Source organism: Salmo salar, chromosome ssa03 (genome assembly GCF_905237065.1).
Source record: "Salmo salar chromosome ssa03, Ssal_v3.1, whole genome shotgun sequence".
Classification (NCBI taxonomy): Eukaryota; Metazoa; Chordata; class Actinopteri; order Salmoniformes; family Salmonidae; genus Salmo; species Salmo salar.
Genome location: NC_059444.1, coordinates 35990276 through 36015126, shown reverse-complemented (window position 1 = coordinate 36015126; position 24851 = coordinate 35990276). Strand labels below are relative to the sequence as shown.

The 24851-nt window shown below is 42.7% G+C and overlaps 3 protein-coding genes across 3 annotated transcripts; all 3 read left to right on the top strand.

The window, feature by feature from the left end:
* The first annotated feature begins 4099 nt into the window (after nt 1–4099).
* On the top strand, nt 4100–8402 carry LOC106600395 (zinc finger protein 263). The gene is made up of 4 exons (XM_014191707.2): nt 4100–4472; nt 4558–4658; nt 4817–4931; nt 7053–8402. The coding sequence occupies exons 1-4, from the start codon at nt 4265–4267 to the stop codon at nt 8171–8173; spliced, it is 1545 nt and encodes a 514-aa protein (XP_014047182.1). The 5' UTR covers nt 4100–4264; the 3' UTR covers nt 8174–8402.
* Nucleotides 8403–10339: 1937 nt separating this feature from the next.
* LOC106600392 (rho GTPase-activating protein 30) lies at nt 10340–19628 on the top strand. The gene is made up of 14 exons (XM_014191701.2): nt 10340–10418; nt 10951–11324; nt 11443–11545; nt 11671–11815; nt 12283–12365; nt 13109–13216; nt 13322–13440; nt 14435–14594; nt 14804–14901; nt 15024–15095; nt 15281–16006; nt 16217–16401; nt 16481–17205; nt 17322–19628. The coding sequence occupies exons 2-14, from the start codon at nt 11237–11239 to the stop codon at nt 19051–19053; spliced, it is 4344 nt and encodes a 1447-aa protein (XP_014047176.1). The 5' UTR covers nt 10340–10418; nt 10951–11236; the 3' UTR covers nt 19054–19628.
* A 168-nt stretch (nt 19629–19796) lies between these two features.
* On the top strand, nt 19797–24017 carry LOC106600398 (zinc finger protein 34). The gene is made up of 2 exons (XM_014191713.2): nt 19797–20234; nt 22599–24017. Exons 1-2 carry the CDS (start codon nt 19958–19960, stop codon nt 23645–23647), a joined length of 1326 nt encoding a protein of 441 aa, XP_014047188.1. The 5' UTR covers nt 19797–19957; the 3' UTR covers nt 23648–24017.
* Nucleotides 24018–24851: the final 834 nt, after the last annotated feature.

Below are 24851 nucleotides of genomic sequence, written 5' to 3'. Positions count from 1 at the left end.
CAGTTTTCTCCTATCACATCAATTAAACTCTGTTACTATTTTAAAGTCACCATTGGCCTCATGGTGAAATCCCTGAACGGTTTCCTTCCTCTCCGGCAACTGAGTTAGGAAGGATGCCTGTATCTTTGTAGTGACTGAGTGGTTTGATACACTACATGACCAAAGTATGTGAACAGTGGACACCTGCTCGTCGAACATCTCATTCCAATATCATGGATATCAATATGGAGTTGGTCCCCCCTTTGCTGCAATAACAGCCTCCACTCTTCTGGGAAAGCTTTCCACTTGATGTTGAAACGTTTCTGCATGGACTTGCTTCCATTCAACCACGAGCATTCGTGAGGTCGGCACTGATGTTGGGTGATTAGGCCTGGCTCGTAGTTGGTGTTACAATTCATCCCATGTGTTTGATGGGGTTGAGGTCAGGGCTCTGTGCAGGCCAGTCAAGTTCTTCCACATCGATATCGACAAACCATTTCTGTATGGACCTCGCTTTGTGCACAGGGGCATTGTTATGCTGAAACAGGAAAGGGCTTTCCCCAAACTGTTGCCACAAAGTTGGAAGCACAGAATAGTCTCGAATGTCATTGTATGCTGTAGCGTTAAGATTTCCCTTCACTGGAACTAAGGGGCCTAGCACGAACCATATAAAACAGCCCCAGACCATTATTCCTTCTCCACCAAACTTTACAGTTGGCACTATGCATTGGGGCAGGTAGCGTTTTCCTGGCCTCTACCAAACCCAGATTCGTCCGAGGATTGCCAGATGGTGAAGCATGATTCATCACTCCAGAGAACGAGTTTCCACTGCTCCCGAGTCCAATGGCGACGAGCTTTACACCACTCTAGACGACACTTGGCATTGTGCATGGTGTTCTTAGGCTTGTGACCGGCTGCTCGGCCATGGAAACCCATTTCAAGAAGTTCTCTACGAACAGTTCTTGTGCTGACGCTGCTTCCAGAGGCAGTTTGGAACTCGGTATTGAGTGTTGCAAATGAGGACAGACAATTTTTACGCCCATCAGCACTCAGTGGTCCCATTCTGTGAGCTTGTGTGGCCTACCACTTCGCGGCTGAGCCGTTGTTGCTCCTAGACGTTTCCACTTCACAATAACAGGACTTACAGTTGATCGGTGCAGCTTTAGAAGGGCAGAAATTTGACAAACTGACTTGTTGGAAAGGTGGCATCCTATGACGGTGCCACGTTGAAAGTCACTGAGCTCTTCAATAAGGCCATTCTACTGCCAATATTTGTCTATGGAGCCTGCATGGCTGTGTGCTTGATTTTATACACCTGTCAACAATGGGTGTGGCTGAAATAGCTAAATCCACTAATTTGAAGAGGTGTCCACATTCTTTTGAATATATACTGTACAACATCCAAATAGTAATTAATAACTTCACCATGCTCAAAGGGCGATTCCAAAATCCAAATGTTTTTTTCCCATCTATGTATAGGTGCCCTTCTTTGCGAGGCATTGGAACACTTTTGTGGTCTTTGTGGTTGAATCTTTGTTTGAAATTCCCTGCTCAACTGAGGGACCTTACAGATGAAGGGCTACAATGCTTATTTATTCAACACATTTCAGATTTTCAGGTTTAATTCATTTGTAAAAATTTCAAAAAACATAATTCCACTTTGACATTATGCAGTATTATGTGTAGGCCTGTGGCAAAAAATATATATTTAATCAATATGAAATTCAGGCTGAATATGGAAAAAGTCAAGGGGTGTGAATTATTTCTGAAGGCACAATGGAGCTTGCATGGCTGATGAAAATTATGGTAGTTTGAACTATTGCACATTAATACTCAGGGAAGTATATGAAAAATACAGCCAGTGGTTAAAAAAACTAGTGAGATATTTGGCTGTAACTTTTCAAGCAGGGAGACAACCTAAATGGGCATGTACTGTGTGAGTTTCATCACTCTAGCTTGTTTATGTTTGTAGAAATTCAAGGTGTTACAATTGCCCCCTGTTAAAATTGCCCCAGTCTCCCGTACTTGAAATATATAATGAAATTATAAGTTTACATGAAGCTAGTTTATCGTCTTTGCTCCCCAGCTGTGTCAAACAAGTTATATACCTTTTTCTATCTTTTAATAAATACCATACCACATTTTCAGAATGGTTTCATTAGGTTGTGTCGATGAGAATGGAGATTACAATATTAATGACGATATTTGATCATAAACCATGAGTTGTTAAGAATGGTTGAAGAAAGTGTTTTTGTATTTTACATTTTACCACAGTGCGTCGTGCATTATGCATCTATATCATTTTATGTATTAATAACCACGTAGAATTAGGAATGACAATATTAGAATGGACATGCACCTTCTTATGATGGTATAAAGATCAGCCATTTTGGTCAAGGAGTTGGTCAATCATAGACCTAGTGGTACTAGATAGAATGTCGAGACCCTGCATGTGGGGAGGGGGGGAAACAGTGGTTACCTAGGTTACCCCATTGGCTCACAGCAAAAACGTAACCTTTTTCAAACGCTATTTTCTTGTTGTCTGCTTGTTTTAGTCAATTACAAAACTACATTTAAGAAAAGTACAACATGTCTAAAGAATACTTTTCAACATTGTCTGCTCCCTAGCATTCTCACTACTTAGAAAAGCGTTATATTGTAAGGCTTTCCTCATGCCCCTTTTCATAATGATGCTAGCAGCCACTTGAGTGAGTGCTAGCTAGCTACCGGAACGTGAAGCTAGCCAAGACCAACAACACAAACAAACAAACAAACGGACTATACAGTTACAAGTAGTGAATGTAGTTATAAATGGACTGTAATAAACAAGTTTCCCACTTTCCCACACCTAATTGCTTGAAGCCATAGGGCTCTTGTCACAGGCTCTATTTCCCTATGTAGCATTGCAAACCGTAGGTCGGGGTTTTTGACCTGGCTACATGTACATTGAACAACAAAGCAGCTTTTCGGCATGCTTTGTTATTTCTGTGTAACAAAAATCTACGACGAAGTTGCCTCTTTTACAATGGGGGTCAATAAGAAAGAATGTTAGTTTTCCCCAATTTGTAGGCGTGGTCGAGGGGAATTCCTTATTATTACGTGAATACCGACTGGGACTATGGTTTGCCAGTGCTGTGATAAGATATTGTGTAAAGTAATGAATTTGAAATTATGCCAACATTTCATTCGAACAATGCAGTCAATCCACAGCCATACACTGGCTGAAATCAGTTCATGACAGGATATTATAAACTGGGTGGTTTGAGCCCTGAATGCTGATTGGCTGAAAGCTGTGGTATATCTGACCGTATACCATTGGCATGAAAAAAATTTACTTTTTTTTTTACTGTTCTCACTGTTCTAATTACATTGGTAACCAGTTTATAATAGCAATAAGGCACCTCAGGGGTTTGTGGTTGCATCGTGCATAAGAACAGCCCTTAGCCATGGTATATTGGCCATATACCACACCTCCTCGATCCTTATTGCTTAAGTAGCACTCACAGCTTTCTCAAGAAAACAAGAATTTAGACATTGGTCTGTTTACATATATTTTAGGGGCTATTTATACAGCAAGTTGGTATAAAACCAGTGTAAACTGTATTTCTAATTATATGACAATATTTTAGGTTGACAATAATTCTATTACACAATTTCTGATATTCTATATTACATCCCTTACTTTTTATTTTCCTGCATAAGTAAATTATGCCTCTGCTGCCATTCATTCTAATTAGGCTGGTTTGGATTTCTCCCAGACCAAAATGGCTGCTATTTTAGAGTTAATGAAATAGCCCACTATAGTCATTTAATATGATATCTATGTTAATAACCATGTGAGCAACCCTACATGCAGACTAGACAGACCCTAGTATTTACCTTGCCAGTGCTAATTCTTCCAATTTCAAAGGGCTGTTGCAGTCTCATACTTACGGTAATAAATACTTACGTCACGAGTTGAGCCGAAGTGAGTTTGCTATTGCGCACGAATCTTCCGCCTTAAAACATTGGGAACATCTCAATTGCTATTTTTCTCGGGTAATCTCTTCTCGTCTCCTTCTCAAAACCCATTGGAGCAGAAGGTCAGAGGGGCGGGACCTCTGGCTTTTTTGTTCAATGGGTTTTCAGAAGGATACCAGAAGAGAGGACGCGAGGAGTCTAAAATTGAGATTCTGCCATTGTTGCTGTTTATCAACTTAACGTATTGATATTGCACATTAGCTTGTAAATTGTAGACTATTTACTTCACACAGAGAATAGAAATCTGTAATTTGGACTAGACAAGATGGCCAGCTGCAATTTTCAGTCGCAGTTGTTATCCATTATGGAGGTATTAGCTAAAGCAGCTGTAGCAGAAATAAACAAACGAGTTGATGATAGCTGTGCAGTTATACGTTTGGAAATGACCCAAAGCCAGCAAGATATTGATGTTCTGAAAAGGAAGTGTCAAATAATGGAAAGCGAGCTGAAGAAGACACGAGTCAGAAGAAAAGGTAGTAGATGTGTTATTCATGAAAAATTGTGTGTGAATATCTGACTGAATACAATTATTTTTCAATTTTATACCCATGGCATCAGAGAGATCGTCATATCCAGTCAATATTGTTTTGAACAAGCAGAGGAGTAACTCACAGTGGAGAGATGGAGAGATGGCTGTTGAAGAGGACTCTCAACCCCAGGTGTGATACATCACCTTTTACAATTACAGAGACCTGACCTCTTGGATCAATTCTGTTATTGGAATATCAGGAGAATTTACAGCTTTTGTGTGATTCATGGGTATGAAAAGCGTTAGATATGGTGTGTCCAGAGTAATAACCTCAGTCCCCTGTTACAGCCTACAGATGGGGAGCAGAGAGCAGAGACTGAACACATAGTGATCAAAGATGAGGAGACAGCAGAGAATGTGTGGAAAACAGACCCTCAGGAAGAGCTCAGGATCACTGGAGATGGTGGGTGTGACCGTAAGGGCTACTGCTCTGTCTATGGAAGACTGTGTGGGTGTGGTGGTATGTGCGTTCATTGGCGTCAGTTCAGCTAAACCTAGGGCAGGAGTTCACAAACATTTTGATCGCTGAAACTCTCGTGACCCCAACCATGTGAAAATAATTATGTAATGAACAGCCAATGTTTACTTTTTTTATTTGGGGCTATAGGAGTCAATTGAAAAACATTCTAACAGTATTTCGGATTGTCTTCTCAACTCATCATCACATATGTTTAATGTGGGGCTATGACAGTCAATTGAAAATGCTACTTGAAGGACAGCAAAAACAAACAAAAATGACCCTAGCCATTAATTATCACCTCAATATTAGGTTTAAAGGTCTGTGAAATGGCATATACTGTACAATATCAACCACTGCTCAACCTCATCATTAAGTGACTAATTTACTTGTGGAACGGCTCATACAGTGCAACATGAAATAGATGCATAATGCAGATAGCGACTTCAAATGCCGATATCCATAGGTGGCGGATGAGTTTTAAGTTTGGGAAAGCAATTTTGTTCAGCATAAAATTGCACCTTTTATAATAAAGGATTGCATGCATCTATCGTTGCATTTGCAGACTAATGTAAGATAGGCTACTATTCCTAATATAATGGGTTGATTGCATAGTCATAATTTTATGTAACTCAATCACTGTTAGCAAATCAGACAGTTCTGAACAATGTATGCCTGAGCACGTAGTGACATAGAGTAAGCCTAATCAGAGACATTTCTTCTCCTTTCTTTGCAGAGGAAAAATGTGATCTTTTATAAACACATTTCATGCAATTCTACTACACTTTATATAACTGGAGACATAAGCAACATCTTTTTTAATATGACACATTAGTAGTCATTGTAAATAATAATTTGTTCTTGACTGACTTGCCTAGTTAAATAAAGGTTAAATAAAATAAAAAATACACTTAAAAATAGCCTAATCTGCTGACTGACAAACGGATCAGTAAAAATGACCTTGTCTTGAATGCAACCATCTAATCTAGGCCGAAGAAGGTGGGAGACATAAACTGTACAATATGTAGGTCCATCTAGCCTGTAGGAGGATAATATTTTTCACCCCAAAAAAACTTTACAGTGGTACTCATCCAATGATAAAGACAGTGAATATGCGCACTCACCAGGGATATGGCCGATGCTCTCTGCTGGTGTCAATAAGATAAGAGACTGTTTGCTCAATTGGGAGTTGAGAATTTTGATAACTAGAGACAGATTAGTCTCTTGTCTTCTCTTTTCAGCAATAGCCATTTGCTTTCTAAACTGTTTTTCCTACGATTTGTATTTTGAAATATTGTGATAGGCATATTTCTATTAAACTGCTTTTCACTGACCGCTGCAACATAACAATCAGCTATTTGGTAGGCAATTTGCTGCACACGCTGAAAAAACTGCGCGCTTAAAACAATCCACAGCTAATATTTTAAAAGAAGCTAGTGATCCTGTGTGGCCAAATCATGCCCTCTGGTGAAGTATTTAGAATGATTGTATTTATTTCTGTATAGGAACGAGTAATTGTATAGGTCATTTTGGCAAATTCAATTTTCTGTTGGGGAAGTTTATCCCTAGCCTATTGTACGTGCCCCCTAGGCTGACAACAATGTGAAAGTAACTGTTGCATAAAACAGGTGGCCACAGAGCCGACTTGAATTGCCAACGTCAAATTCAAAGCAAAGGCATACTGCCTAATTGACTGACCGGCAAAAAAAGCTGTCTCAGAGAAAGATGGTCAGGCTGGCAGCTTCTCTCTGAGCGAAGCTCCGCCTGGTCCTAAAGCCAGTCAATCTATGTGCTAAACAGCTGTTGCATTTTAATCGGGATTGGAATGATTTAGTCTACTTTTTGGTAGCCTACTTTTACAATTTTTGTCTTGACCTAGGGCATGGTGACTGCCATACCCAACTGACGCCCCTGTGCACGTTCCAAATTGCTACATTGGTTTTGAGTGTTTTATGTTCTGGCATATGGAGCGCACGTACACATGCAGTCAATTCTAAAGCAGTCATGTTTTGCAACCGTTAAGGGTCTGTTGTAATGTTTATTTTATGTTTATTCCCAAATATTTAGAGTCTGGATCCAAGCCTGGGCAACCACAATCCTTTGAGCAACGGCGCTGTGACGAGGACTTCATCACACAACCCAACATATCTTCTGAAGACTCAGTGGAACATTGCCCCAATTCTGATGGTCCAGAGGAACCAGGCATTCCCCGGCCTGCATCTACAGAGGTGTTCAGCACAGAGCAGCACCGCCCAGCCGAGGACGAGGACTCACAAGAGCTAGTGATGGTGAAGGATGAGAAAGAGGAGGAGCTGGATCAGACCACGGCCCTGGCAGGACCTGACCAGTTTGTCATGGATGAGACTGATGGGCAGCTGTGGACCTCTGTGGATCCAGGCAGAGACACTGACCCTGATGGCCACCCAGATTTCTCCTTTCATGGCGCAGAAGAGTACTCTCAGAATATCTCAATTTTTCCATCTCACAGTGGGCTGCCATCCGTAGGGCCATCGGTTCACTCTTCTATAGGGAAACCACACGCTAACATGTTCAGTGCAGCAGCACACATGAAAAAACATGTCAGGACATTGGCTGATGCGACTAGACAACAGATGCCAGAAGGACAGAGCAGCGAGACGCTGAACTCAAATAATGACGGAAATAGTTTAGCTATACAGCCAAGGCAGCATCAGTACAGGGCTTCAGAAGCAACAGTGAGAATGAGTGAGTGCATGACCGGGTCAAACATGGCCACCACCTCCACCTTCTCTGGATACAGCCTGAGTCGCAGTAGTTTTAACATGGTGAAGAGGATGAGGACTCAGTGGAGGTCCGGCGGCACCACTGAGAGGCGTTTCAGCTGCACCTTCTGTGGGAAGAGCTTCCAGCGTTTCAGCCAGCTCAAAGAACACCTCCGGAGTCACACCGGAGAGAAACCGTACACCTGCGAACAGTGTGGCAGGAGTTTCACCAAGCAGTGCAACCTGATCAGACATGCTGTGGTCCACAGCGGGGAGAAGCCCTACGAGTGCACACAGTGTGGGAAATGCTTCACCCGGCGCTCCAGTATGAAGTCACATCAGAGAACTCACATCGGAGAGAATCCAGTGTCTCAACATGTGGTACCTGCATACCCTGGGGATCCACACACAAGTTTAATGTTGTCTCAGACCAGATGGAACAAATAGTTACATAATTGTATAATTTTTTGGTAACATTTTCTATGTGAAAATGTGGGCAGAAATTATTTTGAGACATTTTAACAAGCTTTTCCTCTCTATAGATTTTTTTGACTGTTGACGGCACCTCACTTTCATTTTAACAACCTATTTACAACTGGTAACATTGTGTATTTGTGCCACAAAATCATAAAAAACATGTTTATATTCAATTAAAAAAATATATATGAAAGAGTCATTTAGGATGTATTGTCTAGTTCGTGTTTGTCTTTCTGGGATGTCACTTGCCACAAGGGGACAGTCTCATATCAGGTCAGGTTAATAAATCAACTCAACTTGATTTCTCAAGTTATATTTTCACCTTACTCACCCTTAGAATGTTAAAGGTGCACTATGCAGAAATCGCTCCGCCATTTCCTGGTTGCTAAAATTATAATAGTGTGCCTAATTTCAGTTGGTGACAAAACAAGCAAGTATAGTGTAGAGAATCATTGTACAGTCGTGGCCAAAAGTTATGAGAATGACACAAATATTAATTTTCACAAAGTCTGCTGCCTCAGTTTGTATGATGGCAATTTGCATATACTCCAGAATATTATGAAGAGTGATCAGATGAATTGCAATTAATTGCAAAGTCCCTCTTTGCCATGCAAATGAACTCAATCCTCAGAAAACATTTCCACTGCATTTCAGCCCTGCCACAAAAGGACCAGCTGACATCATGTCAGTGATTCTCTCGTTAACACAGGTGTGAGTGTTGATGAGGACAAGGCTGGAGATCACTCAGTCATGATGATTGAGTTTGAATAACAGACTGGAAGCTTCAAAAGGAGGGTGGTGCTTGGAGTCATTGTTCTTCCTCTGTCAACCATGGTTACCTGCAAGGAAACACATGCCGTCATCATTGCTTTGCACAAAAAGGGCTTCACAGGCAAGGATATTGCTGCCAGTAAGATTGCACCTAAATCAACCATTTATTGGCTTATCATGAACTTCAAGGAGAGCGGTTCAATTGTTGTGAAGAAGGCTTCAGGGAGCACAAGAAAGTCCTGCAAGCGCCAGGACCGTCTCCTGAAATGTTGATTCAGCTGCGGGATCGGGGCACCACCAGTACAGAGCTTGCTCAGGAATGGCAGCAAGCTGTTGTGAGTGCATCTTTTGGAGGATGGTGATAACTAAGTGGCTCGGGGAACAAAACATCGATATTTTGGGTCTGTGGCCAGGAAACTCCCCAGACCCCATTGAGAACTTGTGGTCAATCCTCAAGAGTTGGGTGGACAAACAAAAACCCACAAATTCTGACAAACTCCAAGCATTGATTATGCAAGAATGGGCTGCCATCAGTCAGGATGTGGCCTAGAAGTTAATTGACAGCATGCCAGGGCGGATTGCAGAGGTCTTGAAAAAGAAGGGTCAACACAGCAAATATTGACTCTTTGCATCAACTTCATGTAATTGTCAATAAAAGCCTTTGACACTTATGAAATGCTTGTAATTATACTTCGGTATTCCATAGTAACATCTGACAGAAATATCTAAAGACACTGAAGCAGCAAACTTTGTGTAAATTAATATTTGCGTCATTCTCAACTTTTGGCCACGACTATACAATCTAAACCGCTGTGAAATATATTTTCCATAACCAAAAATCTTGTATTTTCAGCAGTTTTGAAGCTGGTGTACAAAACCGAAAGTAAAAGACACAAAAATTAAACTTATGAACGGTAATCTTAGAAGTAGCGCACATAGAACAGATCTACCGCTTCTTAGACTTGCGTTCAATGAGAATGACATATCTATAACTCACATTTCTATGTGAGTTTTGTCAGGTCGCCCAAAGAGTTACATATTGCAGCTTTAAGTTATATGTCAACTCAAAACTAGTCAATAAAATATTTAAGTATAATTGACTATACATCTTCAATAAGCATCACATTTTACATCTGGAAACTACACTTTTACTGTGTACATTGTTTAATCTGACACTACACCAGTACTGTATAAAACTGGTAATCTGAATCGAAGGTCATTAGATACTGTAGATATCTAAATAGATTAGAGAAATTGATATGCTTGTTAGTTTGAATGATTTACTGGTTCATTGATTTGCCAGTCAACAGGCGGAGATAACGGTGGCGATATACAGAAAGAGAATGTGAGAGAAAAGGAGAGACTCAGGAAGTCAACAGGGGAAGTTTAGTGGTTTCTTGCGTCATTGCTTGCTGCTGCTTGGTTGTGCCTGTGCAGAGTGAAGGTAGGAACAGTCTTAACTCTCTTACTCTTTCTTATTCTTGTTTTTACCTGTAAGTCACCCCGACACTGGAGAAGAGTAGCAGTGACACTGTGTTAGATGTGGGATGGTAGGGGTCAGGGGGATGGAGAGGTGGGTTCAGGCTCAGAGGCTTTATGTTCTACGACAGGCCTGCAGTTACAATGTATAGTTAAATGGACTTCAGCTGCAGTGAGAGGGCCACAATTGCCACGAGAGGCAGGGAAGAGAGGGTCACAGAGAACAGCCAGAGACTTGGTTTGGGGTGTCAGGGTGTCCCATCAGCATAGGGAGGCTTGATTGAATTTGAAGTGTCCCCAGATCACAGCACTGAGAGGGCGACTGGGAGTATTGGGGTGAAGGGTGTGGCTTGTTTATTTTGTGAAAAATATATTGGGGGAAAGTGAAGAGTTATGTATGCTGTAGATTGTGAGCGATGCACAGTTTGATTTTAAGTGACCACATTAAGTGTTGTGTTGGTGTATACATATGATTTTGGGGGTTTCTTACTTTACAGAGTGCCACAAACACAACAACATACCGCATGACCCAGCAGAATAGCTTAACACAGCTCAGTATAGCACAGTAAAGTAATGCACTTCACAGAGTTAAACATAAAGCACAATAAGATCCAATTAAGAAAACAACACCGCCTATAATATTAACAGCACATTGTAAATGTATATGAAATCCACGTTACCATTGACCAATTCATACAGAAAATACATATACTAGACACGCATGCACACACCCAGTTGACAACAGGGCTGAATGTGAGAAGTTGAGGCAGTAGAAAATAAGTAATGCGGAGACTCCGGAGAAAAGGAGGGAACATTGAGAAGGTGTTTGGCTGTCACCTGTTGGACCACCTGGCTACAAGCTGTCAGGAGAGTAAGTCCCAAGTTCCCTCAGTCTGTTAGAATATGTTGTATCTGAATAAGTTAAATATTAGCATCCTGTTGTTCATCCCTGTCACTTCCATAGTATTATCATCTTGTCTGTCTCTCAGTTCCTCAGGTGCTGCGAAGCTGCAGTGAATTCATTGAGAAGCATGGGGTTGTAGATGGGATCTACAGGCTATCTGGGGTGTCATCCAACACACAGAAACTTCGGTAAGCGTGTGTGTGTTTGTGCCTCGTATGTGTGTGTGTGCATGCTCCTGAGTGCTTGCGTGAGTCCGTGCGTTTCTATGTGGTCAAGTACAGCAGTGAAATGTAATGTGTTTGTCTCCAAACAGGGGTGAGTTTGACAGTGAGGGAACCCCAGATCTCAATAAGGATGTGTACCTGCAGGACATTCACTGTGTCAGCTCTCTCTGCAAGGCCTACTTCAGAGAGTTGCCCAATCCTCTCCTCACATACCAGCTCTATGACAAATATGCTGTGAGTACCTGTTTTACTTGATAGTAATTCAGATACATGGACACCAGGGTTGCATTCAGTATGAGCGAAAAGGAGAAAGCATTCTGACACGGAAAATGAAGTGTTTCTATTGGACATGTTCAGGTATGTTCAAAATGTTTTCTCCCATTTCATACCCACTGAACGGGACCCAGCATTAAAGAGATTGAACGGGACTCACAAATTCGTACCATATTGTACGAATTGGAATTTGTGTCCATACGAATTGCAGGAGGGATAAAAGTTCTTATTATTTTTAATTGCAGGACGTAACATCATACGAAATGTATGACGTTGTACACAATTGTTAAAACATTTTTGGGACCCGTGTTTGGCTTGTGAGCGCTACTTTTAAAACAACTGGCTGACATTATACAAAACCTTTTATAACGCATCTTTAAGATGGCATATGGCTTTATGTATCAACCTCACACACCACTTAACCCCAGGAAGCTGTGGCAATTCAGCTGGAGGACGAGAGGCTGGTGAAGATCAAGGACGTGCTGAAGGAATTACCTGCTCCCCATTACAGGTAAACCTCTACCTATTCAGCCGTTTTTCATAGAGAAAGAGTAAATGTTTGCTACGTGTAACCGGTGTGAAATGGCTAGTTAGCGGTGCACGCTAGTAGCGTTTCAATCAAAGATGTCACCTTCAAGTAGTTGTTTCACTTGCTCTGTGGAGCGATAGGTAACGATGCTTCGTGGGAGGCGGTTGTTGATGTGTTCAGAGGGTACCTGGTTCGAGCCCAGGTTGGGGCAAGGAGAGGGACGGAAGCAGCACTGTTGCATTGGTGCCGTGACCCAGATCACTCAGTTGGGCTTTGCCCAGCTGCTGGGGTTGCTGCAGAGGAGGAGGAGGTCAAAAGGGTGGGTGAGAGTAACTGGTGTGAAATGGCTAGCTAGTTAGTGGTGCGCGATAGTAGCATTTCAATCAGTGATGCCACTCGCTCTGAGACCTTGAAGTACTTGTTTCCCTTGCTCTGCTAGACCCGCGGCTTTTGAGGAAGCATTAGGTAATGATGCTTCGTGGGAGGCAGTTGTTAATGTGTTCAGAGGGTCCCTGGTTCGAGCCCAAGTTGGGACAAGGAGAGGGACAGAAGGAATACTGTTACATATGTGTAACATTGCTGGAACCATCTGTTTGTAACTAGGGGGACTGTACATTTTGCCATGTGTAGTTTTTCTTCAATAGTTTAAACTGTTTTCAAACTAACTATAGAATTAAAGCACTTCCCTCTCTTTTTGTCCCTTCTCCCGCCCCCTGGTTTCTCAGAACTCTAGAGTTCCTGATGCGTCACCTTGTAAAGATGGCTTCTTATTCCTCACACACCAACATGCATGCCCGGAACCTCGCCATTGTTTGGGCTCCAAACCTTCTCAGGTGTGTGTATCTACATGAGAGAGAAAGACATGAACTAGATAGAGACAATTTAAACAGTGTATTTGCATTGTTCAATGTCGTTTAACCTTCTGAGGCTGTTTGCAGGTCAAAAGACATTGAGGCGTCAGGGTTTAACGGTACTGCAGCCTTCATGGAGGTGAGGGTCCAGTCCATCGTAGTGGAATTTATCCTCACCCACGTGCCCCAGCTGTTTCCTGATTCAGGTACATCACCTCTTTGTCGCTCTCTCTCTGAGAATATACAGTGTACTTTTTCCACATTTTATTACGTTACAGCCTTACGCTAAAATAAAAAATATTCCTCATCAATCTACACACAATACCCCATAATGACAAAGCAAAAACAGGTTTTTAGATTTTTTTTGCAAATATATATAAACAAATAATTCAATACCTTATTTACATAAGTATTCAGTACCCTTTGCTATGAGATTAGAAATGGAGCTCAGGTGCATCCTGTTTCCATTGATCAACCTTGAGATATTTCTACAACTTGATTGGAGTCCAGCTGTGGTAAATTCAACTGATTGGACATGATTTGGAGCAATGATAAACGGAGCAAAGTACAGAGAGATCTTTGATGAAAATCTGCTCCAGAGCGCTCAGAACCTTAAACTGGGGCGAAGGTTCACCTTCCAACAGGACAACGACCCTAAGCACACAGCCAAGACAACGCAGGAGTGGCTTCAGGACAAGTCTCTGAATGCCCTTGGCCCAGCCAGAGCCCAGACTTGAACCCGATCAAACATCTCTGGAGAGACCTGAAAATAGCCGTGCAGCTACACTCCCCATCCAACATGACAGAGCTTGAGAGGATCTGCAGAGAAGAATGGGAGAAACTCCCCAAATACAAGTGTACCAAGCTTGTAGCGTCATACCCAATAAAGCTTGAGGCTGTAATCGCTGCCAAAGGTGCTTCAACAAAGTACTGAGTAAAGGCTCTGAATACTTACGTAAATATGATATGTCAGTTTCTTATTTTTTTATAATTTTGCAAAATAATCGAAAAACTTATTTTTGTTTTGTCATTATGGGGTGTGTAGATTGATGAGCGAAAAAAACAGTTTCTTCCATTTTAGACTAAGGCTGTAACGTAACAAAATGTGGAAAAAGTCAAGGGGTCTGAACACTTTCCAAATGCACTGTACACTCACTCATAATCTCTCATATCTCCTCTCTTGTTCATCTCCTTATAAAGGTATTGGTCTGGAGTGTATTAAGTCATTCCCATCTCCCTCAATACACAATCCAGAGAAACCTTTATTCCGGGCCATTCCATTCCAGTTAGGCAATATCAGCCCAGGGGACGGCCCCCCGGCCATGCGCTCATATCACGCCATCATCGACGGCACAGACAAGTAAGCAAATTAACCAAAGAACCAAAACATTTCCAATTTATGACAATGTAGTAGTAGGGAGTAATAGTATAGTGGTTGAGATAGGTAGAGATTTAGTGGTCACAATCGTAAAAGGTAGACTAGTACTAGAGGGGATAGTTCTTCAATGAACAGTTCACGTGGTGAAGAAAAACTCCTGGCCCCAGTAACAGTAGTAACATTCTCTACAGGAGGAAGGGATCTCTCAAGAGCAGGAAGTGGAAGTCCATCTTCAATTTAGGAGGCAGACTCCAAGACCCGAGACGAAGGAACAAGAACTCAACCAAAGGTATGCACCCTCTCCCATAAGAATCAGTGCCACATGTTATTATCTTTCAATACAATGCATAGCTTTGCAATGGTAATAATGATTAATTTGAGTTGTATAATCATCTCTCCATTTCTCTGTAGAAAAAGAGAGCACTGTCTTAAGGCCTGCAAAGAGCATGGATTCCCTGAGCTCAATGCCCTATTCGCATGAAAGTACACATCCTTCCTTGTTTACCGACTCCTTATCTATAATGTATAGATATTGGTGAACATGTTTGTAGAGTAATCCATGCATTCTGCTAAAGCATACTTACATTTCTGTGTTCAGTAGTATTATAGGCTTACACTTATGACAGTTTCATCTGTAAACTAATGTGACTGTTTACCATACCTCACAGGTTCCAGACAAGGAGCCCCTTCCACTGTCATGTCCCCCCTGGCTCAGCCCTCTCCCTGTCCCCAAGGTGGTGCGGATCGAGGGGCATCCACTAATGGTAGTGATGTGGGCAGTGGGTATGCTGTGACCTTCCGGAGGGGTCAGGGGGCTAGTGTGAGTGTAGTGAGCGGGGGCGGGGGAACAAAGGGCACATACAGTCGACTGGACAGTCACTGTAGTGGGGGCATCAGCACTGAGGCTCTGCAACCCCCATCCAGATCCCCAGGACTCTCCAGCAAAGCGGACCGGCGGGCAGGGATACACATCTCCAGACCTTTCTCAGTCACCGTCCCCCTTCACATCACATCAGGCCTGGCCATTGGGGTGCTGCAGGGGGGTGGAGCAGAAAGGGGCAATCATAGCGGAGGAGAGGAGAGCGGAGATAAGGGAGAGGGTGGGGAGGGTGAGAGACAGGAGGAAGGGGAAAGGCACATCCAAGTGGAAGTTGTGGTGGAGGACGAGACTGACAGAGTCAAGAGAAGAGATCAAGAGGTATCGGAGGAGAGGAGAGATGAGGCAGAGGATGTTAAAGTTGAAGGAAAAGAAGACAGAAGAAAGGAGGAGGAACTGAATGGGGACTGTGTATCTAAGCCATCAGAGGAGAGGGGTGAAGAGAGTGAGGGTGGAGGAGAGGATACAGTAAACCATGAAAACGATGAAGAGGAGGATGAAGAGGGAGAACACATGGGTATGTCTGATCATTCATATATTTTAACGATCATAACCCATTTGTGCAATAAGGGAAATTAAACCGTGATTGTAGTAGGATTATTGATCCTGTTTGGAGTGAGTTTTCTACACTTTTTTGTGAAAATTGAATTATTGACAATTGGTAATATACAATCTAAGTTGGATAGGACTTTTGTGTTAATCTGTAAAATCTACATTTAATTGTCAGAAATCAAAGGCTCTGTGCAGACTGCCCTGGATTCTCCAAATGGTGTCAGAAATGAGGCAGTTGCCACAGATGTGCCGTACCCTACGACGATGGAGGAGGACGATGCACAAGTCCAGGACTGTCCACTAGACTTTCAGGATACTTTTGGATTCCTGGACCTCATGGACAGCAGTGCCTCCACCAAGGTGTGTGTGCGTGTGCACATGTGTGTTTCATCATTTAGTCATGATCCTAACCTCTCTTCTCCATCCTCTCTCCTCCCAGATGTTCCAGGCGTTCTCAGTGGAGCCTCATTATGGGGAAGATGAGTATGAGGACGAGGTGGAGCAGAGATCCCCTGAACTCTCACATAACAAACCAGACTCTGTCACACAGCCACCTGTAGACACACAGACACAAATACAGACAGGCTGCCAAACAGAGACAAACACACTGAGGCAGACACAAACGCCCACACACAGACCTCTAAGCTTTGATCAATATGGACGAGCCAACAACTCAATGAGTCTACCTTACATGTCCAGGCCCTTCCTGCCTGCTCGGTGCTCTTCCTCTGAAGAAGAGGATAATGACGACGAAGATGCTGATTACGACAGAGAAGATGAGGAGGACGATGATGACATGTTCTGTAAAAGTCTACCATCTAGTTTGGTGTTCAACAGACTGACATGGAGTGGGCCTCAGACTGAAGTGGAGAACGCTTTGTCCCTCCCTGCTAAGCCCTCACAACAATTGGACAGTGCATCTGATGACAGGTCCATAGGAATTGGTCTATCACAGAGTTCTGAGGCCAGAATGCCTCCTGAGCACTTGGACATTGATTCCCCTGATTGCTGTAACCCATCAGAAGAGGTCTTGAGGAATAGCAAGGCTGAAGAAGAGAATAGACTGGAAGCGATAGACCTGTTGGAGGAGGAGGATGCAGGGCAGGATCCAGACAACCAGGAGAAAGATCAGGCAGACACACTGACGAATACATGCACAGAAAGGTAAGCCGAGGTGGGTTAGGAAGTGACTCAAAGTCAAGAACAGTATATCAGGATAAATGTACATGATAAATGTTACCTGTCATCATAGATCTGATGTCTTACTCTTCACTTTACAGCACTGAGATACAAGAATGTTGTCACTCAGTTGAAACGAGCATGATGAAGGAAGAGGAAACACCAGGTGACATTGAGAGGGGCCTCGCTTCAGCATCCTCATCAACTGACTGTGAGGAGGCCTCACTGCAGACCACTGCAGAGGAAGAGGACACTGGAGTTCACCTGCAGCTCAGAGATGAGGAGGACCTGAGGAGTCACTGTGGTGAAGGTGTGATTTCAGAGGGTTACAATGGCGATACCGTGAGCGAAGCCGAGAAAGCAGATTCACAAGAGCATTTACTCACTGCCTGTCGTATAGTTTCCTGTGCTGAAGAGCCAAAGAACATACTCAATGAGCGATCGGAGGTAGTTTCAGCTGGGGGCGCAATGGAGCAGCTTGAAAATAGTGCTGAGAGGGATAGCGAGGGAAAGGAGGAAGATGTAGAGGAAGAGATGGAGGAAAGAGAAGATAGAAATGGGGGACAATTTAACAAACAAGAAGGAGAGGTAACAAGAACTGAGACTGAGAAGAGAGAGGTATTAAAGGAGTTGGAAAAAACAGAAGGGGTGGACTTTGGGGCGAGGGAGCAAAGAGGAATGATTGAAGAAGAGGAAAGGATTGCAGGTGAGGAAGGGGAAGTAGGAGAAGAAGACATTTATGAGATAATGAGCATATTAGCCAGGGATGACATGATGGAAAGTGGAGAGAGGAAGGATAGGGAAGGGGAGACTGAGGAAAGTAAAGTTATGGAGGAGGTGATAGAAACCAATGAGGGAGAGAGTATTAGAGTACAGCAGAAAGAGATAGATAAGGAAGGGGAGAGTAAGGCAAGTGAAGAGATGAGTGCAAAAGAAGAGACGAAGCGAGAGGTGGAAGGAGTGGATACCATGGGAGAGACTGAGGAAGAGGCAGCTGCAGAGGGGATGGAAAATATGTTGATTGAGCATGTTTTAAAGAGAAGAGAAAGAACTATAGATCTGATGAAGAATGTTGTGGGAGAGGGAGATGAGGAGGGAGATAAAGAGATGGAAGTGGGAGGTGTAATCAGGGACGAAGAAGGAGATAGTATACATGTGGTCCAACAGGAGACAGAGGAACGTGAATCAACAGGGCCAGATAAGGAGAATGAAGGAGAGACAAAAGACCAACTACAGATACCAACAGTAATAGAGGAAAGCGAGGAAGAACTGAAAGAGGTCCAGATTTACATCAAAGAATTGAATGAGGGACAGAAGGAAAGGAGAGGTAGTAAAGTGGGGTCTGAAAAAGGGGTGGGGAGAGTGCTGGTCAAGTCTAAACAACAAACCCCACCTAAAGTGTATCAATCAAGATCAGTGCCAATGGTACCACCCAAGCCACATCACTGCCGAATAACTGCACTGAACCTCAGACAAGAGCAGCAAAGGGAGAGGAGAGAGGCAGACAGAGCCACGGGGAAGGGAAAGGTACACGGGGCTTTGGGACAGCAAGATAAGGACAAAGAGAGAAAGATGGAAGGGAAGCCAGAGCATGACAAAGTCTGCGAGACAGAACAACAGTGGAATGAGAAAGGGGAAGATGAGGACAGAGGCAAAAGGGAGTGGCAGGCACAGTGGGGAGGGGAGAGGAGGAGAGATGTGGAAGAGGGGGGAATGAGAGACATGATGAAGAACAGTCAAATAAGTATGTGTTTTGATGAAGCTGTTGAAATGGAAATCAAGAGAGGGAGCGAGGAAGAGGGCAGCAGTGAGAGGGAGAAACAGAAAGATTGAGGATATGAAGTACAATAAAGAGAAAGATGTGGACAAAGACGCCAGTAAATGTTGTAGTCATCGACTCTGTCTGGACGGTTAGTATACAACTGATCATTTATATAAAATATATAAATACATGAAACATTTTTTTATTATTTTTATTATACTCCCTGTATAATTCAGCCTGGGCCTAGAACCGGCCCACTCAGATTCAGGGCAACTCAGAAAACTGATCCTTCTCACTCTCTCTCTTTCCCTCTGTAAATGTCCCCCTTTTTGTTGCTGCTTTTAACCTATTAATGTAACTTACCATTTTAACTGCTTTGTTTTAATCATTCTGCAAAGAGTTGTCAATGTACACCAAGTATGGAAATCTCAGGTATCACATCTCATGCATAACCACAATGGGTGTTAAGAGTGAGCAAGCAAATGGTGAGAAAGCAAATGTAATAACTTCTTAGGAGTTAATGATTGCTTAATGATTGTCTAGAGATGTTTTTAAGGGCAATGTGTCATCATTTGTGTCAATTCCATAAAATAATGCATTTTCTGTTTTATTTGTTTTTGTAAATAAACTTCTTCTGCAAAGAAAAGTGGTCGTCGTATTTGTATTTTCAAAAATCAATTCACTAGTAGCTAGCAGACAATAAAACCAGGCAGCAAGGCGTTTATTACTGATTTCAAATAAATATTCCCATATAAGTGCATTTATTTGAAAGTGTTTGGTACTTTCTGTCGTCATTTCCGTTATCCATCTTTCAGGAAGAAGTTTTTTTTTCTTCCCCCCTTCCACAAACGTTGCTGCTTGCTAGCTTCGAGAGGCTGTACAATAGAAGAAACGATTATGTTCTAAACATTTTACAGAGGCACTCGCACTGCATATTTGTTTCTGTGTAACAACGGTGATTTTATTTGATGAGCAATGTCTAACACTGTTTCTTTTAGTACACAAATAGGTGCAATCATGGATGTGCTAGCAAAGGCAGCTGTTGCAGAAATAACCAAATTTGTAGACGAGGGTACTGTCGTGCTACGGCTGGAAATGTGTCGGAAAGAAAATGAGATAGAAGGCCTTAAAAATAGTTTACAGCTGATGGAAAGAGAACTGAGGAAAGCTCAAAGGGAAGCAGCAGCACGAGGGACAAATGACAGGCAACATGCTGAGGGAATTCAGCTTGGGAGTGGGACCTCACAAAAAGGTGAGAGCTCACTCTTAGTTTAGTGCTGTCAAGCAGGGCCCGGTTTAAAGCATCTTAAGGCTACGTTCATCGTTAGACCCATAGGGTCCTATCGTACCATATACCTACGGTTCTAACGATTAACTTAGCGTCTTATACCTCGTTCAATGTACCTCAGTTGTGTAACCAGGATTTGAGTTGTAATGAGGTCCGGAAGGCGCGCGACCCCTATTAAAATGCTATTTGGAGAACAGCAAAAATGACCCCAGTCATTATCACCGTTGTTGCACTAGGTTAGTTCACCTCAGTCATCTGCAAACACAGACTATTAGCTATACAATTGTAATGTTATACCCATAAAAGGGGGGAAATATGAGAACTGATTCACACTAACATGTAGCATCAGGTAACGTTATTGTTCGGTCAGTTGTAATGATGAATTGCATAAAATCATCAGTTATTTACATGGATATCTCTTTTCTCAAATTACATAGCTTTTGCATTTGTAGTCCTAGGCATTACTAAATATACAGGAGTGAAAGTAGAATTAATTTCTTCATGGTGCAGGAGCTCAAATGTTTTATGGGCCTAATCATAGAACTACATACAGAATCCCTATTAATTCAATAGGATCTCTGTGGGCCTAGCCATTAAGATTTGTAATTTAACTTTTAAAATGACAATTACAACAATACTGAATGAACACTTTTATTTTAACTTAATATAATACATAAATAAAATCAATTTAGTCTCAAATAAATAATGAAACATGTTCAATTTGGTTTAAATAATGCAAAAAAAACAGTGTTGGAGAAGAAAGTAAAAGTGACTCCTGCCATGTCGTTTTACGTCACAAGCCCTCGGGCCTGTGCCGCGAGAAAGCAGGGTTAGCCCTTTGAGAGAGTGGTTGCTGCTAAAAAGGCAAAACCGGAAGGCAAATCTGGGCGATGCAGGTGAACATAAACAAACCACTGTTCGTCCGCAAAGAGGCTGGAGCGATTAGAACTCAATCAGATTAAGAATATAAGCGCACGGAGCTTTGATCAACGCTGGGAGCAATATTTAGATGTTGACCCGTAATTGATTTACTTTGTTGTGTTCAAAATAAACTCAGCAAAAAAAGAAATGTCCTTTTTTCAGGACCATGTCTTTCAAAGATAATTCTAAAAATCAAAATAACTTCACAGATCTTCATTGTAAAGGGGTTAAACACTGTTCCCCATGCTTGAACGTGCCTTAGGCATGCTGCAAGGAGGCATGAGGACTGCAGATGTGGCCAGGGCAATAAATTGCAATGTCCGTACTGTGAGACCCCTAAGACAGTGCTACAGGGAGACAGGACGGACAGCTGATTGTCCTTGCAGTGGCAGACCACGTGTAACAACACCTACACAGGATCGGTACATCCGAACATCACACCTGCGGAACAGGTACAGGATGGCAACAACAACTGCTCGAGTTACACCAGGAACACACAATCCCTCCATCAGTGCTCAGACTGTCCGCAATAGGCTGAGAGAGACTGGACTGAGGGCTTGTAGACCTGTTGTAAGGCAGGTCCTCACTAGACATCACCGGCAACAACGTTGCCTAAGGGCACAAACCCATCGTCGCTGGACCAGACAGGACTGGCAAAAAGTGCCCTTCACTGACGAGTCGCGTTTTTGTCTCACCAGGCGTGATGGTCGGATTCGCCTTTATCGTCGAAGGAATGAGCGTTACAACGAGGCCTGTACTCTGGAGCGGGGTCGATTTGGAGGTGGAGGGTCCGTAATGGTCTGGGGCGGTGTGTCACAGCATCATCGGACTGAGCTTGTTGTCATTGTAGGCAATCTCAACGCTGTGCGTTACAGGGAAGACATCCTCCTCCCTCATGTGGTACCCTTCCTACAGGCTCATCCTGACATGACCCTCCAGCATGACAATGCCACCAGCCATACTGCTCGTTCTGTGCATGAGTTCCTGCAAGACAGGAATGTCAGTGTTCTGCCATGGCCAGCGAAGAGCCCGGATCTCAATCCCATTCATCACGTCTGGGACCTGTTGGATCGGAGGGTTGGGGTCAGCCTGTTAGTCACATGTCTGTGGAACTTGTTCAGTTTGTGTCTCAGTTGTTGAATCTTATGTTTATACAAATATTTACGCATGTTAAGTTTGCTGAAAATAAACAGTTGACAGTGAGAGGACGTTTCTTTTTTTTGCTGAGTTTATATACTTTTATTATTTTTCAAATTAGAAAAAATTACCAAAGTCCAGACCTCTGTGTCCTCATATGTAGTTACGGCCCTGCTATCAAGTCAGGTTATTTGCACTGTACAGGGTTTTGCTTTATCGCTTATTTGACACATTTCTAACAATTACATAAACCGTCTACTCTACTTCCAGGTAATGAAGAGGACCAGAAATCCCAAGCCACGCCTGTAGAGGACCCGGAGAAGTTCAATGAGCTGCAGAGCTCAGGACACCTTGTGGAGGCGAGGGGTGGACTGGAGTTGCTGGTGAAAGCAGAGCAGGTGGAAAAACATGTAGCCCAGGGAACTGTACAGGACCCAGGAATCACAGGCAGTTTGGACTTTAGAATGGATGAGAGAGATAGTCAGCTGTGGTTCTCTGTTACACAAGGACTAAGTGGGAATGATTCCACTCACCCAGATGGGTCTTACACTACAGAGAGATGCTTACAGATGTTTTCCTCTCAGGCAGATCAATATCCTGCTCCCATCCCGTCCCATCCTGCTTCCTGCAACTCTTTGTCTTCTGCAGAGAAACCACTTAGTGACATTTTCAGCACTATCCCAGTGAAAGTGGAGCCCGAGTGGCATCCTCTTTATCATGGCGATGCCATGTCTGAGTCCTTTCAAGCTGACATGGGGCAGTACAGAGATACTCTGCACCCTGTTGTGATGGAGGGCTTGATTTTACAGCCTAGACTGCAGCAGCCAGGACCTTCTTCACAGGGGCTCATGAGAGCAACTGAGAACACATCTGAGTCAAACTCACACAGCAATGAGCATATTCTTAATAAGAACAGATTGAAAACAAAAAGAATGGTCAATGTTTGGAGAGCTGTACCAAACCAAAAAGTGTTCATATGCTCATTGTGTGGAAAGAGCTTCCACCGCCATTGTCAACTTGAAGCACACCAGCACTCTCATGCTGGAGTCAAACCATACAGATGTCTTGAGTGTGGGAAAAGTTTTACGCAGAAAACCAGACTTAAGTCCCATCAGAGTGTTCACACGGGTGAGAGACCTTTCAGTTGCAGACTCTGTGGCAAGATGTTTGCAAGGCAGGACAACTGCCAAAGACATGAGCGATTTCACAGTGGACAAAAGCCATTTAGTTGTGTGCAGTGTGGTAAAAGTTTCACGGTTCTCGGTAACCTCAAAATACATCAAAAACATCAATGTAAGTTTGCCAATGTCAGAATGTAAGATTGCATGTTGTTCAGTGTTTTCCTCAGCGTTGTACAGTTAACCCTAACTGTGTCTTCTTGAAAAACATGTTTAACAATTATTTCACCTTTAAAACCCTACTACTTACAACTCAAGTAAGAACTTCCAATCGTTTTTTTTTCAACTTCATGTTTATTTAAGAAATTACAGAGCTCAAAAAAGGGAATGCCATATTAGAATGGTAATTTGCCTAGCATTTTTACTAATCTCAACAATATGACATAAATTACTTGATATGCTTCAAGGGCTTTATAGGAAGGTAAGCATTGTTAAATGAGGATGTCAAATTTGAACAAATAATTGTCATTTTGTGTGTCATACCATGAATATTAAATGACATTGAATTGAATGGATTTTCAGGTTGTATATAGTGCAATCAGGGCCGGCTCCAGGCATAAGCGGTCACTTGGGGCTCCTGGGGGGGGAATGTCGTGGTCTCAACTTAGTTACTATTGGGAGTAAGAATAGTAGAATAGTAAAATACACCAGGTGCAATTTAGAAATGTGCTTGTGCACCAGCAGATTGTTCTCTTGTTAATTCAGTCAATCAATTTGCTGACAATTACAGAGGAGCTACACCAGGATTACACGTGCGCAAACCGTGAACAGGACGTCAGCGCTGTGACTTTACCTGCTACACCAGCGACATAAACAGATGCGTGCATGGAATTAGATCAGTAGCACTTGGTCTCTTCTGCAAGGAATATATTGACTTTGCGTCCAATATGGGTAGACCAGTGGAGGCTGCTGAGGGAGGACGGCTCATAATAATGGCTGGAACGGAGCGAATGGAATGGCGTCAAACACGTTTGATTTATTTGACACCATTCCACTGATTCCGCTCCAGCCATTACCACAAGCCCGTCCTATCCAATTAAGGTCCCACCAACCTCTTGTGAGGTAGACTATATGATAACAACCATATTCTTACTACATACAAAATAAAGTTGAGTAAAAATTCTACAATCATCTGCAGTCAATTAACCTCGCTCATTAATCAACAATTGAACAGTAGCTGGCGGTACTCTGCAGGACATAAGAAATGCACATCAATTGATTTTGTTGGAAAAAAAACAGAGAGGAAGAGGCGAAGCGAGAGGGTTCTTTGGAATTACTTTTGTGCCTTTAATTTCAAGCAAACCTTTTGAATTCGAGAACAACATTCTTAGTATTACACAAAAAA

Excerpts from the sequence above, each read along its gene's own strand:
- LOC106600395 (XM_014191707.2), top strand. The coding sequence starts at position 4,265 with ATGGCCAGCTGCAATTTTCAGTCGCAGTTGTTATCCATTATGGAGGTA. Across the intron at positions 4,473-4,557 it reads GACACGAGTCAGAAGAAAAG|AGAGATCGTCATATCCAGTC; the intron begins GTAGTAGATGTG and ends CCATGGCATCAG. Across the intron at positions 4,659-4,816 it reads AAGAGGACTCTCAACCCCAG|CCTACAGATGGGGAGCAGAG; the intron begins GTGTGATACATC and ends CCCCTGTTACAG.
- LOC106600392 (XM_014191701.2), top strand. The coding sequence starts at position 11,237 with ATGCGGAGACTCCGGAGAAAAGGAGGGAACATTGAGAAGGTGTTTGGC. Across the intron at positions 11,816-12,282 it reads AGCTCTATGACAAATATGCT|GAAGCTGTGGCAATTCAGCT; the intron begins GTGAGTACCTGT and ends ACTTAACCCCAG. Across the intron at positions 13,441-14,434 it reads CCAGCTGTTTCCTGATTCAG|GTATTGGTCTGGAGTGTATT; the intron begins GTACATCACCTC and ends CTCCTTATAAAG.
- LOC106600398 (XM_014191713.2), top strand. The coding sequence starts at position 19,958 with ATGTCTAACACTGTTTCTTTTAGTACACAAATAGGTGCAATCATGGAT. Across the intron at positions 20,235-22,598 it reads GAGTGGGACCTCACAAAAAG|GTAATGAAGAGGACCAGAAA; the intron begins GTGAGAGCTCAC and ends CTCTACTTCCAG.